This window comes from Physcomitrium patens, chromosome 20, assembly GCF_059467195.1.
Source record: "Physcomitrium patens ecotype Gransden chromosome 20, ASM5946719v1, whole genome shotgun sequence".
NCBI lineage: Eukaryota > Viridiplantae > Streptophyta > Bryopsida > Funariales > Funariaceae > Physcomitrium > Physcomitrium patens.
Genome location: NC_143429.1, coordinates 2,301,979 through 2,317,689, shown reverse-complemented (window position 1 = coordinate 2,317,689; position 15,711 = coordinate 2,301,979). Strand labels below are relative to the sequence as shown.

Genomic DNA, 15,711 nt, shown 5'->3' with positions numbered 1-15,711 from the left:
TATTTTAATTTATTTAGTATTTTTATTTTTTACCTTTTCTTTAATTTTTCATGCAATTAATTTAAGAAACATGTTGTAAGCTATGCATTCTTTGTGGCCTATACATTAAAAAATAATAAAAAATAAGAATATTTCTAAGAGTTTTCTTCAAAAAGAATTGCAATCATTTATAAAAGTAGCACATAAAACCTCAACAAAAAATAAAATAAATTCAAAATTTCAAAAAGACAAAGAATAATAAAAAAAAAAAAAAAAAAAGGTATTAGTCAAAGGGCCTTTATCAAAAAATTACAAAACTTGTAGAACATTCTAAGTCCATCATTGGATTTGTAGATCTTCCAAATAGCAAATGAAGTCAAATCAAAACTTACAAAATCCCATTCATTTGCAAAATTAATTCAAAATTCAAAATGACCAAATCCTCAATATTTACAAATATGTACACTTTTAGAATAATTAAACAATATCTTTTGAATGGAAAATCCACAAATAGACCTATTATTATTTTCTAAACTCTATAAAGACCCTTTTACATGATTAGGTAGATCCTTTTACAGTCAAAACTCTATAAAGATTCTTCTACATGATCTAAGTCGAAACTTTGAAGCCCAAATCAAAATTGATATATCTTACAAACTAAGAACTTGTAGAGCAAGTTATTTATAATTTTGAAATTAGAGACAACAAAAATAAGGGAGTAGGTTTAGTCAAAATCTAAAAATAAGGAGTTCAAAAATCAAAGACATTAATGGAATTCTAAACCTTAAACCCTAAAATAAAAAATAAAAAATCCAAAATCCAAACTTCTAAATTCCTAAATCTCAAACCATGAACTATAAAATCCTAAATTTGAATTCTAAATTCTAAATTCTAAACTTGGCTATAAATTAAGGGGCTTTAAAAATTAGGGATATCTATATAATCCTAAATTCTAAATTTCTAAATTATAAATCCTACAATTTTAAATCCTAAACTCCTAAATCCAAAATTTTAAAATCTTAAACTCTCAACTTCTAAATTTTTAATGCTATTAATGAAAATCCTAACTTTAAAGTCAATATAGATTGTTATCCAAATAAAGATCTTATAGAGCACAATATTTATTCTTTTAGAATTACAAATCTTATAAAGAAAGAAGTAGATTAAGTCAAAATTAATAAATAAATATATATAAAAATAAAAATTACCTATGTAATTTCAACTCATACATTTTAAATTTTAAATTTTAAACTTTTAATTGATTCTAGAAACTAAACTTGTTAGATAATATGAGTGTCTTTTTATAATAATCTTTGTGTTTAAATTTCTTTGGTATGATCTAAATCTAATCTTCTTTGATTTACTATCATTCTTGTACAATTGTATTTAACACATTTCTTATCAAGTCTTGATTTTACAGTTTTCACTAACTTATAAGACTATTATCTATTGATTTTTAACTTATTTTAAGAAAATGCTTTTTAAAAAGGCATTGACCATTTCTTTTAGCAATGATGTCAAGCTTATAAATCTCTTCATATCAAAAGTAGTCAAAGATGTGATGTTTCCTAATTGATTTGGCAATGATGTCAAGCTTGAGCATCCTCCAATATTAAATGTAGTAAAAAATGTGAGGTTGTTCTATATATTTGGTAACAATATTAAGCTTTTACACAAACTAATATTAAGATTTTTTAAACCAAGAAGACTTTCCATTGATGTTGATAATGATCTTAATCTTATAAAATCTTTTAAGTATCTTCAAACAAGTCATAAACTCCAATTTATTTAGTAGCATAGTTAATTTTGAGCATCCCTCTAAGTCAAGTTCTAATAATGTAGCAATTTTAAAGATTAAATTTGGATTTTTTTTTTTTTTTTTTTAAAAAAAATTAATTACTAGACATTTAAATTCTCAAACTTTTTCAAATATCTTTGTCATTTGGCAATTGCAATGGTTTGTCTGCTAATTCTTTTTTTAATTTATATCCCCTTTGCATGTCTAGTAGAAAATATTTTAAACTACGAAAATGCTTTATCAACACATAAAAGATGCTCAATATTTTTATAAAAATATTGGGTGCAAAAACACCAACATTGCAACTTAAAAATTGAAGTGATAAAGAAGAAGCACCTTTTATTTCACTAATATTGTTAATGTGTATGTTCTTATAAAAAAATCCTTTTAACTATCAATCAATACAATTAAATACACAAAAAAGTTTAGAATTTCTATATTAGTAATATACTTAATATATACACAAATCTAATTATAATAAAAGATTAATTTATTTATATTATAATTTCACATCAACATATATCTAAAAAATATAATAAAAATTACATAATATAGAAATAAAAAATTCAACCTTTAAATTAAATTATATTTTATTTTATTTTTATTATGCCATTTAGATAATAAGTAAAATTATCTTGTTTGATAATCTATGAAATAAATCTTCATTCAAGTGCCACATTTGTGTGTACTTATATTCTATTTTCTTTTCAACAATGTTTCTATCATGTGTTGTAGTTAATTATGTACTCTTATAATGCCATTTTTGTGTACTTTTATCAATAATTGGTAAATCAATGTATCTAGCATTAATTCTATATCTTGTTTATATATGTTGTTTTGACTATTGGCCCACATTTGCAATGTTCTTTCTTTTGACATGCTTTATGGACACACATTATTAAAAAAGAAACAACATATGTCCAAAAACATATTCTTCTCTTCAACTTTCAAATTGCCTAAGCTTACTCTTAATGTCTTCTAAATCTTGTAGTTACTATTGTTTTCATATTCATCCAACTCTCTTCTCCTTTTCAACTTTTATAGAGCTCACTCCCAATATCTCAATCTCTTTTTTTTTCTTAAAAATGCTCCCATAACTTTTAGACTCAATGTTAGACCATTGCAAGCTCTTAAAGTGTTTTTATCAACCTCAATAAGTTTGTTAGACAGATTTTTTGGCAACAAGAATGAATGACAAAAAAAATTATTCTTGTTTCTTTGCCAAGTCCTTCAACATTTATCTTACAAAGTTCTTCATTACAATGCTACATTGCTTTTGAATTTTGAGTTGTTGCAGTTAGTATGCTACCATGGGTAGCAAACATATCATCTATAGGCATAATATCTTCAATTTGACTTTGATACTTCATATTGTCAAAGACCAAGAAGGTTTTGTTCTCCATCAAAAATGATTTCAATATTTCTTGAGCTTCTTTTACATCTTTGGATTCTGGGTAGACTTTAAATTGATCTAAAATATTACAAAAAGTTGTATGGCAATCACTACTAATTTCAATGCACTCAACATATGTGAATTAATTATACAATTGACTAAAATAAATTTATAGTCAAGTACCAACTTAGAACTTGTTGGAATCTAACAATATAAGACAAGAATCAGTTTTTATATCGGCTATTTTAGTTCTTTATGCACACAACAATGTTGGGGAAATTCCGTATGAAGAATAATGATGTTGTGTGGGTATTGGGATTACAACTAGTTACATGGCCCCTACATCCATACCACATCCATACCATGCAGTGTCCCACATTTCCTCCTTACGACTTGTAGACTCTAACCATGAAATATACAAGTTTACTATTCTACATCGTCTCTACAAGTCAAAATAGAAGAAATCACATTTTGCAGCCTTAGATTGTTTCTAAATACATTGTGAGAATATTCAGCTCGCAAGAAATTTATTGACTCAAATTGAGCAAGATAATTTCTAGATCCAGTCAATAATTTGACCTTCAGTAATCTGAGAATAGTAGGTGTGACCTACGCAACATACTTCTGCAGGGCGGAAGTATCTAAAGCCCCGAACTCCTTAACGGCTGAAAGGACAAACTCTCCCAGCTTCTTTGTAGCTTCCATAGACGGGCCCTGTAAGAGAAGAAAATGGAATGTAGGGTCAAGTTTACACAATTTAGTGATGAAAGGTAACAGGAATGTATTTGCACAGAACAGAATCACAGCAGGTACTTGGTAGTAGCATAACAAATTTCACCTCGATGTTCAACGGCAGAACAGGATCATGTAGGGATAATCGAAGCAGAAACCATCCTCCATACCCAGAGACACGAATCTTTAGGAATCCAGGCACACAAAAAGTCAGGCCACTAGTGTCAGTATCTGATATCAAATGGTCTGCCTATCTAAACAAGTCAGGCCAACAAGCACACAATTGACATGCTGCCATCAATTAGATGCAGTAGTAGGCACCTACCCCTTCATGGTTAACAGGTGCTTTCTTCAAATTTGCATCTGAGGCAACCAATTGATCCAATTTATCCAGGACTTGCTCTCCATATGCTTTGAAACCTCTGGCCATGTCAAAGTGATTATTAATATTGTATATTACGATATCATCACATTCCAATCGCATTTAAACTTACGCTGATTATATCAGTTGCATAAAGTAACTCAATTCAGTGATTTATGTACCTATAATCTTGGATAAAATCATTCGAGGTTTAAATATAAACAAGGGTCTCTATAAAAGATTGGAGTTCAAAAATCAACTTACCCTGACCCAATATCAGGATGAGATTGATCAATCTTGAACCTCAACTCAGAAGAAATGGCTGGATCTTCCAAATCCGCAATAAGATCGGAGAGCACTTTACTTCCAGATGCCTCTCCCGACACCTTTGCGGCAGCCAGTTTAATCAATAATTTCACCTGCAAATAATAATTTGGGTCAGTGAATCCATGTATCTGTACATTACTTATCCAACTCGGATCAAAAATCTTGGATGAAAATCTTATTTTTGAAGCCAAAGGCTGGTGGTGCGTCTTAAGTCCTTGAGAAAGGGAATCGACGCACAGACACAAATTATATCATTCGCATTGCGGAACACGGATAACACTTGACAGTAATGTACCACTGACAACACGAATCCACTGGACTTAAGTCTATGGAAAATTTAAAACAGTAAAAGAAAGCTAACATATTCACCATCAAATATGCACCATCGTCCAACCAGTGATTCTCCTTCAGGGCACCATGTCCACTGGTTTCGATAGCCAAATGAGTCTCTTCTCCAACCGTGTTCTGTTCCACGAATGACAATCAGCAGAGAGTCCCGGTGATAAAAAGCATAAAAGGAAAGTCTAACACAATTCAGGTCTTTAGCTACATTAGACCCGACCTATTCATGACAAGCGAAATAGAAGTCTCAATTTATAAACGACTATCCGCATAAATGTATTGTTTTGTTGAGTAGCGTATGCTAGCACGAGGAGAAAGGGAGTAGAGGATGTCATGAAATTTGATAGCCAGATCTCTACTTCGGTTAGAAAAAACTAAAATACTTAATGTGGAATAACAGCATTAAAGTACTTTGTAAATCTGGTGATGTAAACTAACCAGCCGAATGCCTTCATCAATGACATTCTTATAACCCCTCTTGAAGCGATGATGTTTGCCACCTATTCCAGTTCAAAACGAAACATCAGAACAAACAAATCTGTAAGGAAATGAGAGATATTTCGATGGTGCCAAGCAACAGCAACATTTAAACCAAGTAGTTGATTTGAAATGCAAGCAATACTTTATAACGTAAATAAAGAACCCCACCTATCATACCGATAATTGCTAATGGTGAACACCAATCCCAAAGCTTCAAATTCAAAGTAATTTATCGACAAAATATTCTTGTGAAGTCCATTTCTTTCGTTTTGCAAATTACCAACGATCTCATAACACATCAATGAACATAAGTGCAACAAACCTCGTCATCGAACTTACCCAGTTTCTGTTCAATGAAAGTCGTAAGGCCATCCGAGGTCACACTGTCTGTGACAATAGTGGTTCCAGGATGCTGATTATAAAACACCACAAATTAAGTTTAACCACTCTGAGCATGTATACGTTCTACGAAAGCCATGTTAACTTTTGATGTGATAGACAAAGTCGTTAATTTCTTCACCGCTGTAAAATGCTTTAACATATCAGATATCTCATGCTAGTTTTACCTGCTCCAACACAATTGCAGCCAGAAGAGCAATAAGGCGGTTGCGATTCAACTCTTTCCCACTGGAATCTACAGCAGCAGCCCTGCAATATAATACAAAGAAATATGTGATTATTAAAAAAATAAAGCCAGTATGTCAATTCAGTGAGCAATGAAAGAGGATCCACCACGTCATCAATGAGAGTAGACCACATGAATGCGTGAAGGAGACAAGAAGATCCAGCAGAAAGGTTCCAACTTTACCTATCAACGTCAGTGTCAAATATGATGCCCAAATCTGCTTTTTGGTCTAGGACGGCTTTGGTAATAGACTCCATTGCCTTCTTATCTTCAGGATTTGGGATGTGATTTGGGAACATACCTGGTTCACATCAATATTTTTAAGGTAAAATTAGTGAGCTCAAGCTACATCGGAGGACGCAAAATACCACTGACGGACATTAAGACTTTCAGTGATAGCTACTGCATGAATACATCAATATTGTGACACAAATATGCAAGATTCTAAAGAACTTAACTACTGTCCCTTTTGCACAGTTTTACGCAAGTTCTTGTAACAGAAACCTACCATCAGGATCCAGGAATTGACTTCCAGTGGTAACTGCCCCCAAAGGCTCCAGGACACGCCCCTATGCATACATTCAATCAAAATCCAATCAATGCACACAGCAGGTAGAAGCAAAGTAATGGCATCAACACAAAGTGTCAGAGAATACTACCAAATAGGTGTGTAAAGAGATTCATCAGAGAGTAAGAGCGATAAACATCGTGCTTGTGCTAAGCAGATCCTAAATAATAGAATAGCTCGCTTACTGCGAAGAAGCCGCCTGCCCCATTCCCTGCGTCCACAACTATGTGAAATCCCTCCAATGGTCGCTCTGTTTACCAGTAATCAAAGCAAAATTTGTTAGAGAAGCTCCAAGAATAGAGCACTGCTGGAAAAACTTAGTTTCTTCGATTCAGAGATCATGACGGTTTTATAAATGAACAACTTAGCTTGAACCTTCATTAAATATTCCCTTCAAAAACAACTGGAGAGAAATTAAGTCTCACCAACTCCTCCAGCTCCTTTGCGAACGGCATCTACAAGATCAGCAGTATACTGCTCCATGTAATCAACAGAATGCACAATTTTGTCTGCTACAGCTGCTGCCGCCTCTGTACTTTCATTAGACATCACATGGTAAATCTTCTCTGCTCTTGATAAAATATCAGTAATATCCTTCTTGCCAAGGCCTCCGTCACTAGTGAAGAACTTCAGCCCATTTCTGTTGTAAGGAAGGTGACTTGCTGTACAGAGGTAAATGCAATAATAAAATTCAGCCAACTGAAAATCTTCACTAAAACTTCATGAAAAAGGTTTACACAACTGGACTAGGCATACACTAGTGTAGGCTATCGACAACCAGCGTCAAAATTTTCAAGAAGAGAAGTCCTCAAGTGGCGTTTGTACCTGTAATCATTATCGCCCCTTGAACAGGACAAAAAAGGTCGTCTCGAACTGTTAAGGTGCTATTGAACATCGCTGGTGTTGATGCCATACTGTTGGAAACACCACAACCTAAGAAATTGATCCAATTTGAACTTTATACAGAATTTGACATGTCTAAAGTACTGGTTAAATGCAAATTTGACCTGCTCTGAGCGTATTGAGTAGACCACAAACCTAGCGAGCTAGATTCGAGCAGCATCCCAACTACATATAAAAACAAAGTTCATGTTGTTATATTTTGTAGAGATAAACATACCCATATTCAATGACATCCAATCCAGCTCCAGATATTCCTCGAGCTACGGCACTCTATACAAAGCAAACCACAACTGTTAAAGAACTTTCAACTTGGCATTGAGCTGCTGAGAATATTACGAGAAGCTGTTCTCCATACCATAAAACTTGAGAAGGCATCTTAATTTGAACAGCAGATAATAACGGAGTCCACTTTCAGTCTAAACAAGTAGCAACCTTTAAGGTAAAAGGCAAGATTAGCACTAGACATTATGACTTTTCAATCGACTGTTCACATCTTCCAGAGTCTATAAATCGATAGATCCCACAATTATCTTCATTCCTACAAATCGTACCAGCCAGTAGCACAAAAATGAACCGCAAAGCTCGAAGCGCAGCAAAGGGAATCTATACCAGTCTCGGAAAACATCGAGAGAAGATCTGAGATAACCCCATTTTGTTTATACCTGAATTGATTTAGCAGATACTCTTGAGTCGGTTCCAAGTGACACTCTAAGTTTCGTAGAGAAGTCAGCGTTCTTCTTATCAAGAAGCCACGCTGCAAATGCAGCACCTATAGCCTCAGCAACAGCTTCCGTAAGATTTACAGGTTCACCTTCCACACCATCCACTGCTACTCCACGAATATCACTGTAGTTCCAGAATTCAAAGACTGTAAAAATTTTCCGATGGTATGCTCTCGTATGTACGCATTGCTATGCGATTACCACAAGTCATAACTTTGTGTCCACATGATCAAAATCCAAAACTTTAAGGTGATTCAACAATGTAAGAATCCAGATTAAAAATATAAATAAAAAGGAAAGAAGAAAGAAAGAAAAGCATACACATAAATAAATAAAATAAAATAAAATAAAGCATTTCCCGTACTACACCAGGTCAGTGAATCACTGGAGAGGCTTGTGAAAACAATTATTTGACACACTGTATGCTTTCCATACACTGTAACAGGGAGAAAACATCATTCACCTGCCATTCTGCAGTTTCTTAAAGTCCACGACCTGAGACAATGTTGATTCACTTCCGACAGAAACAGCGGCTGTTCAGACGCAGTAGAGGAAGAATATGAAACATTTAGTTTTCAAACCTCAAAGAGAAGTTGCACAAATGGGATTGATGAATCATCTCCAGTTTCAAGTTACTCTACGAATTTGCCCGTCAATGAATTTTGTACATTCAAGTGATTGGACGCTAGTTCTATCTTAGCCAGCTTTAATAGCTAGAACTGACACATTGGGTGCATAATGCAGATCACAAAAATAGGTGAGGCAAGTAACTGAATGCGATGGCTGTAGTTCCTTTGTGTGCTCCAAAATTAAATTCAATTATAAAACGTATTTAAGACTTAAAAGAACGTACCTCGAGTCTCCATTGCCGTTCCTGGTCGACGAGATAGTAAGTAAGTCGAATCTATATTGGTATTGACCTTCTTCCCAACAAGCTTCGTTGATAGTATATTCGACCGCAAGAAATATGAACCTTGGGGATGATATTTATCACTACTGTTTTTAATACATGCGTCACTCTGACAGAGAAAAACGTGTGAAGGCGGCTTACACAACTGCCACACAGAAGCTGCACATAACATGAGGCTGGGACTCAAATACTGAAGCTGATGAAAACCTCCTGCAAACAAAAACCTCGGTTCCAGAGCCAGTTCCAGACTAACTGAAGAAATGATGAAATCCATTCCACGTCAATTCAAACATGGTGATAAAAAAACAGGCCGAAATCCAAAAATCAACTGTTGAATTTAATTCTAAAATCTCAAACCCTACACAAGAGTTTAAAACAAAATAAAACGAAAACCCTGCCGCATAACTTCGAACAAATAGTTCCTGCTTTTCTTCCTTGAATACCACCGACAAACACTTACTACTGTTGATTCACCAAGACCGCTGGTCAACTCATCCAAATAAACCCATACAGACCATTGAAAAAACTGAGACAGCAATATGAAGTCACTTGATAAACTCTCACGCGTGTTTTTAGCCTCCGACACCAAGATACCGAAATGCTAAAATCTTCTTCGAAAGGCAATGAAAGGAGCCATTCACTACAATAGCTAACCACACCTTCAAATGGCCATTCAAATACCACAACAAAACAATACACTAGCATAAATGTCCTCTGAAAATCTACCACGCTGAGTCAAGCACACCAAAACACACGATACCACACCACAAAACTGCTCAAATCCTCGTACAACGTCCTCGAATCTCAACTGATTGCACATTCCTATACACCAATTTAGTGAGAAAAACGGAAACGACGAGTGGAATTAACAGATCATGAACAAACTATACTGCCGGAAAACAAGAAAAAGGTAAAAAGAGGGGGTAATAGTACAGGCCATGGACGCCGGGGCTCGAGGGGAGAGAGCTTCAACGCAATCGAACCAAACCGCAAGCTCACTCTTCTATTGCTCTGTGTCTGGATCGCTGATTCTCGATGGCACTGAGTGCATGAAGGTGAGGGAAGGGAAACAAGGCAGGGAACGTCGGGTTCACACAGCTTGGATCTCTTAGGGAACTCCCCAGGAACGAAAGGGGCAGACGAGGATACTTTGGTCTCCAGCGAAGATTTTTTCCAGCCAACTTTTTTAAACGTTTCGTCCGCTTGCCTAAAGTTTGAGGGTTCTGTAATGGGAGTTAAGTTTAGGGCAGCGAAAAAGTAATTCTCCGTTTGTTGCATGCCTTGCCAGTTGACGGTGGCATGCAAAATGTGCGTATGGAAGAATTGTGCCCCCCTCACTGTAATAAAAAATTGGCCATACTACTTTGTCAAAATTTGTATTATTATAGGATTTAAAAAGGTGTCTATTTATGTGTGTATATGAAAAATGTTTTTTTTTTAAGGTTATTAGACTCTAGTATGTAAAATATTACCTTCTAAATAAATGAGTTTATCATTAACTTTCAACCATCAACTAAATCTATAGAATCTATTTAACAAATGTTATTGTGATATTCATCTAATAACTATACATCCTAATATTTAAGATAAAATTTAATAAATATGTTTTAAATTCTAATATCATAGGTTATAAGTCGTTTATTTAATTATATTTTAAAACATTAATTGTGTATCTTAGAGAAGTCTTCTTTGTAGAATAATAAAATGTACATGCATGCAAAAGAGATATATAGGAAGGATATGAAGTAATATAAATATTTTTATAATAGCTTCTGAATACAAAAATATTATGATGCATTAATACTAAATATATTCTAAAGTTTAAAAACTTTGCAGCAATTGTGGAAACAATGTGCTTCAAAGCATTTATCTTACATGGTATCAAATAAAAATGCCTTTTTTCTTCTTTTCATTCAAATTTTAAGATTTTTTTTATTTTATAAAATAATATTTTTCTAATAGATAATAGCTATTATAACTTTTTAGAATAGATGGATCATAAATTAGGATAATTAAATATATATTAATTAATATAATACCATTCTAGTATATTTTTAGTTTTTTAATATTACTACCATATAATTTCAAATATGTATTTTCTTATTTTTAAATAATTATTTATTTTATTTTATTTTATTATTTTATAAAATCATAATTTAATTTTTAAATATACATACCTATATTTATTATTTTATTATTTTATTATAATTATATTAAAATTTAAAATATATTTTAAATTTTAATAAAATCTTACAATTTTATTTCTTTTAAATAATATTTTTACACATCTTTATTATAGTAAATATTTAAGATACTTTCTTGTGCTTTAAAACCTTTTATAATTAAGTATAATTATTACAAGTATTTCTAACCTTAGATTTTCATTAAAAAAATTATGATATAATTAAATACTTTCTTGTACTTAAAAAGAATAAATTACATCCAACAAAGACATTTAATGTGCAAGACTTAGTGTAGTAGAGCTTTAGAAAAAAATTATGTTAGTTTATTATTTTGTTGTGGTATTTGAATGGCTATTTGAAGGTGTGATTATCTATTATAGTGAATGGTTCCTTTCATTGCTCTTACAAAGAAGGTCTTAGTATTTTGATATTTTGGTGTGAGAAGCTAAAAACACATGTGAGAGTTTATCAAGTGATTTCATATTATTGTCACAATTTTTTCATTAAATGTCTTTATTGTGTAACCTCACAAGTTACACTTGACATAGATGAAAATACTACCAAACTCCATTGGTAGGTTTGAAGACATAATTTTTGTCACACAATGTGGCATTGGATGCTATGCTACATCAAATGGATGTTAGTCCATGGAATTTAATTTAAATTCTATTAGTATTAAAAAATCTACATTCATTAAGGACCTTAGATAAATTAACCTTAACTTAAAGGTAATTTAAGATTTGGAATTATACAATTAATGGCTTTTTTAAAATAATATTATTATTATATTAAATCTTATGAAAGCATTTCAAGAAAAGAGGCTTTAAGCTGCCATTTGCTTAAATATAATGGTTTATAATTTAATAATGCATTGATTTCTTTATATACTTGCACTTTTAGATTTTTTCTTTGTGAAGTGAGAGATAGCTTGATTATGTTGTTTATAGATGTTTTTATTTTTCTTTTAATATATATTAGTAGTATATTTCTATGAGGTGTGGTTTTCATATTTGATAATGGTATGTGATATTGGATTTGTATCAAAAACAAGAACTTAAAGAAGATATATAAACAAGGGAAAAATAAATCAAAGAGAGATGAAAAATTAAAAATAAGAAAGTAAATATATTTAATAAGAAATTAGAATGGCTATTGCCAAAGACTAAAAAAAACTAGAGACTCTTGAAATTAGAGTAGAAGCAAGAAAGGAATCGTTAAGAGCGAAGAAGGCTTTATTCTTGCCTTTATATATATTATCAACCTAAGAACTATGTCGCAATGCTCTATAGGACCTCCAACACTTATCTAATTTATAAGATACATGTCTTAACTTACAAGTCAAGTTTCTTATAAGTACATCACATCATTAGCTGGTACTATAAGCTATTAATATGTTATTATGTAGTAATACAACCATATAGTAAAAAATAAAAATATAGATATTATTATAGAAGATCTTAATAAAAAGATGTAGTAGAAAAATAAGAATAAAGATAGAAAGGTAATAAAAGATTTAGTTTTAATAATTTTTTTTATAGAAGAAACTTCTATTTACTTTGTAGAGGCATAAATGAGCCAAATAAAAGTAAATGAGATAAGAAATTGATATAAGCATGTTTAAAAAAGAATTAACAGTTGGATAAAGCAAAACTTACCTCAAATTACCAAAAATTAATACTTGGAAAGAACCAATTGTCAACCTAGATCAAAATTAGACTTTGAGGCATAAAACTATGCATATATAGTGACTTTGAGGTTCTTTTGTAGATTATAGAGTGAGATTTGGAAGCAAACTTGAAGAAATATTTTTAAGTATTGATTTTATGCCAATTGAATCAATATTGAGTTTTTAAAGGATTTTTAAAATTAGTAATTTTCTTAGTTGGTTTAGATTTTGAAAAATATAAATATGTTCACAAATTTGAAGGTTTCTTAAATTTTATAGTGTATGCTCAATTGAATTTTGGGTAATATACTGGTGTATTAGTTATAAATGTGTGTGCAAATTTTGAGGTCAATTGAACAATTAGATCAAAGTGTGTAAAGATTTTTGTGGGTTGAAGTCTCAAAAATTGGAATTAGAGGGTTAGTGAGTGTTTCTAAGATCTTCAGTAATTTGTCAACTAGATTGAAACAAAAAGTTTTTGTATGAATACTAGACTTGAATTCTAACATCTATGTGAAATTTGAAAGTAATTCAATGGTTCAAGATGGAAATATTAGCACTAGAAGTTCAATATTCAAGTTGGAGTAGAAGGCCGTATAATACCTAATTGGATTATCTTATATTTCTTTCAATTGATAAGTACAATAAATTTCATCTTTCTTATGTTTGTTTCTAACTAAGATATTAAAAAGTGTGCAAATTTTGAATTGATATCATTAGTTTGATCATTAATTGTTGAGGTTCTATTTTACTAAAAGATTTGATTTAAGGTTTGTCTATAGTTTGTTTACGGCTTAAGATTTTATCTAGGTTTAGGTTAGAATTAGGATTTGCTTAGGATTTGATTTAGAACTTTACTAAGAATTGATTAGAGTTTATCTAAGATTTGTCTAGGATTTAGGATTTTATTAGGATTTGATCTAGGATTTGGTTAAAGTTCAATTAAGATTTCAATTAAGATTTGATCTAGGAATTATTTAGGATTCAACTAAGATTTCCATTTTTAGATTATCTTTAGGATTCTTATTATTTCTTTAAAATTTTCTATTTCTAATATTTTTTAAGATTATTATTATTTCTTTAAAGGTTTATTTTATATTTCTTTAAGATTTCTTATTATTTTCTTTGAGATTAATTTGAAATTCCTTTTTAATTATTTTACAACTTCTTTTAAATTTATTTTAAATTTATTAAAGTTTTATTAGAATTATTAAGGTTCATTTAAGTTTTATTTAAGATTCTATTAGATTTGATAGGATTTTTCTTCCATTTCTACTTATCTTCTACAATTAGGTGCCTCATACATTTTTAAGCAAGAACACATGTAATACAATAACACGAAATATTTAACTAACTTATTGGCAAAGTTTTTAACATATCAATCACCTATTGATATGTATAAAGATAAAATTGTGTCTATAAAGCTTCTAAAAAGTATTTCCACAAGATATTATTAAATTAACTTAATTTTATCTATTTCTACATATTCATATTATTTAATTAATTATAAGTATATTCATGATATTATTCTCTTTTTTAGGAACAATTTCCACAAAAAGTAGTAATCACACATTGAAGAAGTCGAAGATGCAGTAAATTATATTTTCCACATACTTTTATTGTTTTTTCTTTTGAAAGTAGTTGATAGGTCTTCTTAATTATTAATAAAGTTTTATTTCAAGATGGAAAGACCACTCTATTATTTAATCATTATTAAAAACTTCATAACTTCCTTCAACGAAAATAATTGTAGTACTATTAGGAATCATTCCTACCTCCAATAAAATCACCAAACAATAGAAGTCTCTTCTAAGATTGTTATACCAAATGCATTGTATCTTGCCATTTATTTGAAAAAAAACATGTTATTCTTGAAGGTCTTTTTTTTTATTAAATCATCTTAAAGGTTGTAATAATTATAATATCTCATCCAGTAAGTCCACAAATAATGATTCTTGAGTTGAATCTGCTAGCTATTGATTTTTCATTTCCTTTGTGTAACAAATATACAAAAATTATAAGCAAAGATAGAAGGTTGGATGAAATCTTTCATAAATTTTAGTTCATTTATAGCAAAGATTTATTATCCATCATCTTCATTTTAATGGATATTGTCAATGAAAAGTATTAATCTTTATTATTGCATTTACAAGAATCTATATTGGCTTTTATGTACATTCATTAATATCATATCCGTGCTAATGAACAAGATATTTTAACTTATTTTGGCATTGCCTTGAATTGAAGACTTCTTCTACCTTGAATGCTTTATTATAATCCACTTCCATAGAAAAACGTTGCATTTATCTTCTTCCTAAGATATTCAATATCTAATATGGCTTAAGAAAAAAGATATAGAATATAAGATGGATCTCCATAGATTGTGATAGATGTAACCAATAGGCAATATGATTGATTTGTTCACAAATAGGAAATGGTCCTAGCTTACAATAATCCAATTTGTCACAAAGATGGTTAATCTTCATATTATGATAAAATAATCATACTTTATTACCAACATAGAATTAAGGCTATTCTTTATGATATACATCCACATTGGTCTTTTATCATTCTTGAGCTTTTTTTAATTATACCTTTATTGTTGTATAGAACTTAGATAAATAATTTGTCAAATTTTTTATTATACAATTATTAACTTTTGAAAAATCAAAAGCATCAAGTCATAGATTCTAATTATTATTAATAAAGAAATGTGATTGAT

At 30.8% G+C, this 15,711-nt stretch overlaps 1 protein-coding gene across 3 annotated transcripts; it reads right to left on the bottom strand.

Annotated features, from left to right (window-relative positions):
* Positions 1-3,654: 3,654 nt before the first annotated feature.
* Positions 3,655-10,170, bottom strand: LOC112273514 (uncharacterized). Of its 3 annotated transcripts, none has more exons than XM_024502407.3 (18): positions 10,074-10,170; positions 9,084-9,350; positions 8,694-8,763; positions 8,171-8,354; positions 7,726-7,778; positions 7,431-7,519; positions 7,031-7,267; positions 6,791-6,855; positions 6,546-6,606; positions 6,221-6,338; positions 5,979-6,060; positions 5,752-5,824; positions 5,371-5,432; positions 4,960-5,055; positions 4,528-4,682; positions 4,228-4,324; positions 4,009-4,086; positions 3,655-3,884 (listed from the first exon to the last, which is right to left on the bottom strand). In XM_024502407.3, exons 2-18 carry the CDS (start codon positions 9,310-9,312, stop codon positions 3,780-3,782), a joined length of 1,854 nt encoding a protein of 617 aa, XP_024358175.1. In that variant the 5' UTR covers positions 9,313-9,350; positions 10,074-10,170; the 3' UTR covers positions 3,655-3,779. The 3 variants fall into 3 exon arrangements, with proteins under 3 accessions (XP_024358175.1, XP_024358176.1, XP_090101115.1); XM_024502408.3 differs by having other exon boundaries at positions 9,084-9,299; XM_090244989.1 differs by having other exon boundaries at positions 9,084-9,285.
* Between the last annotated feature and the right edge of the window lie 5,541 nt (positions 10,171-15,711).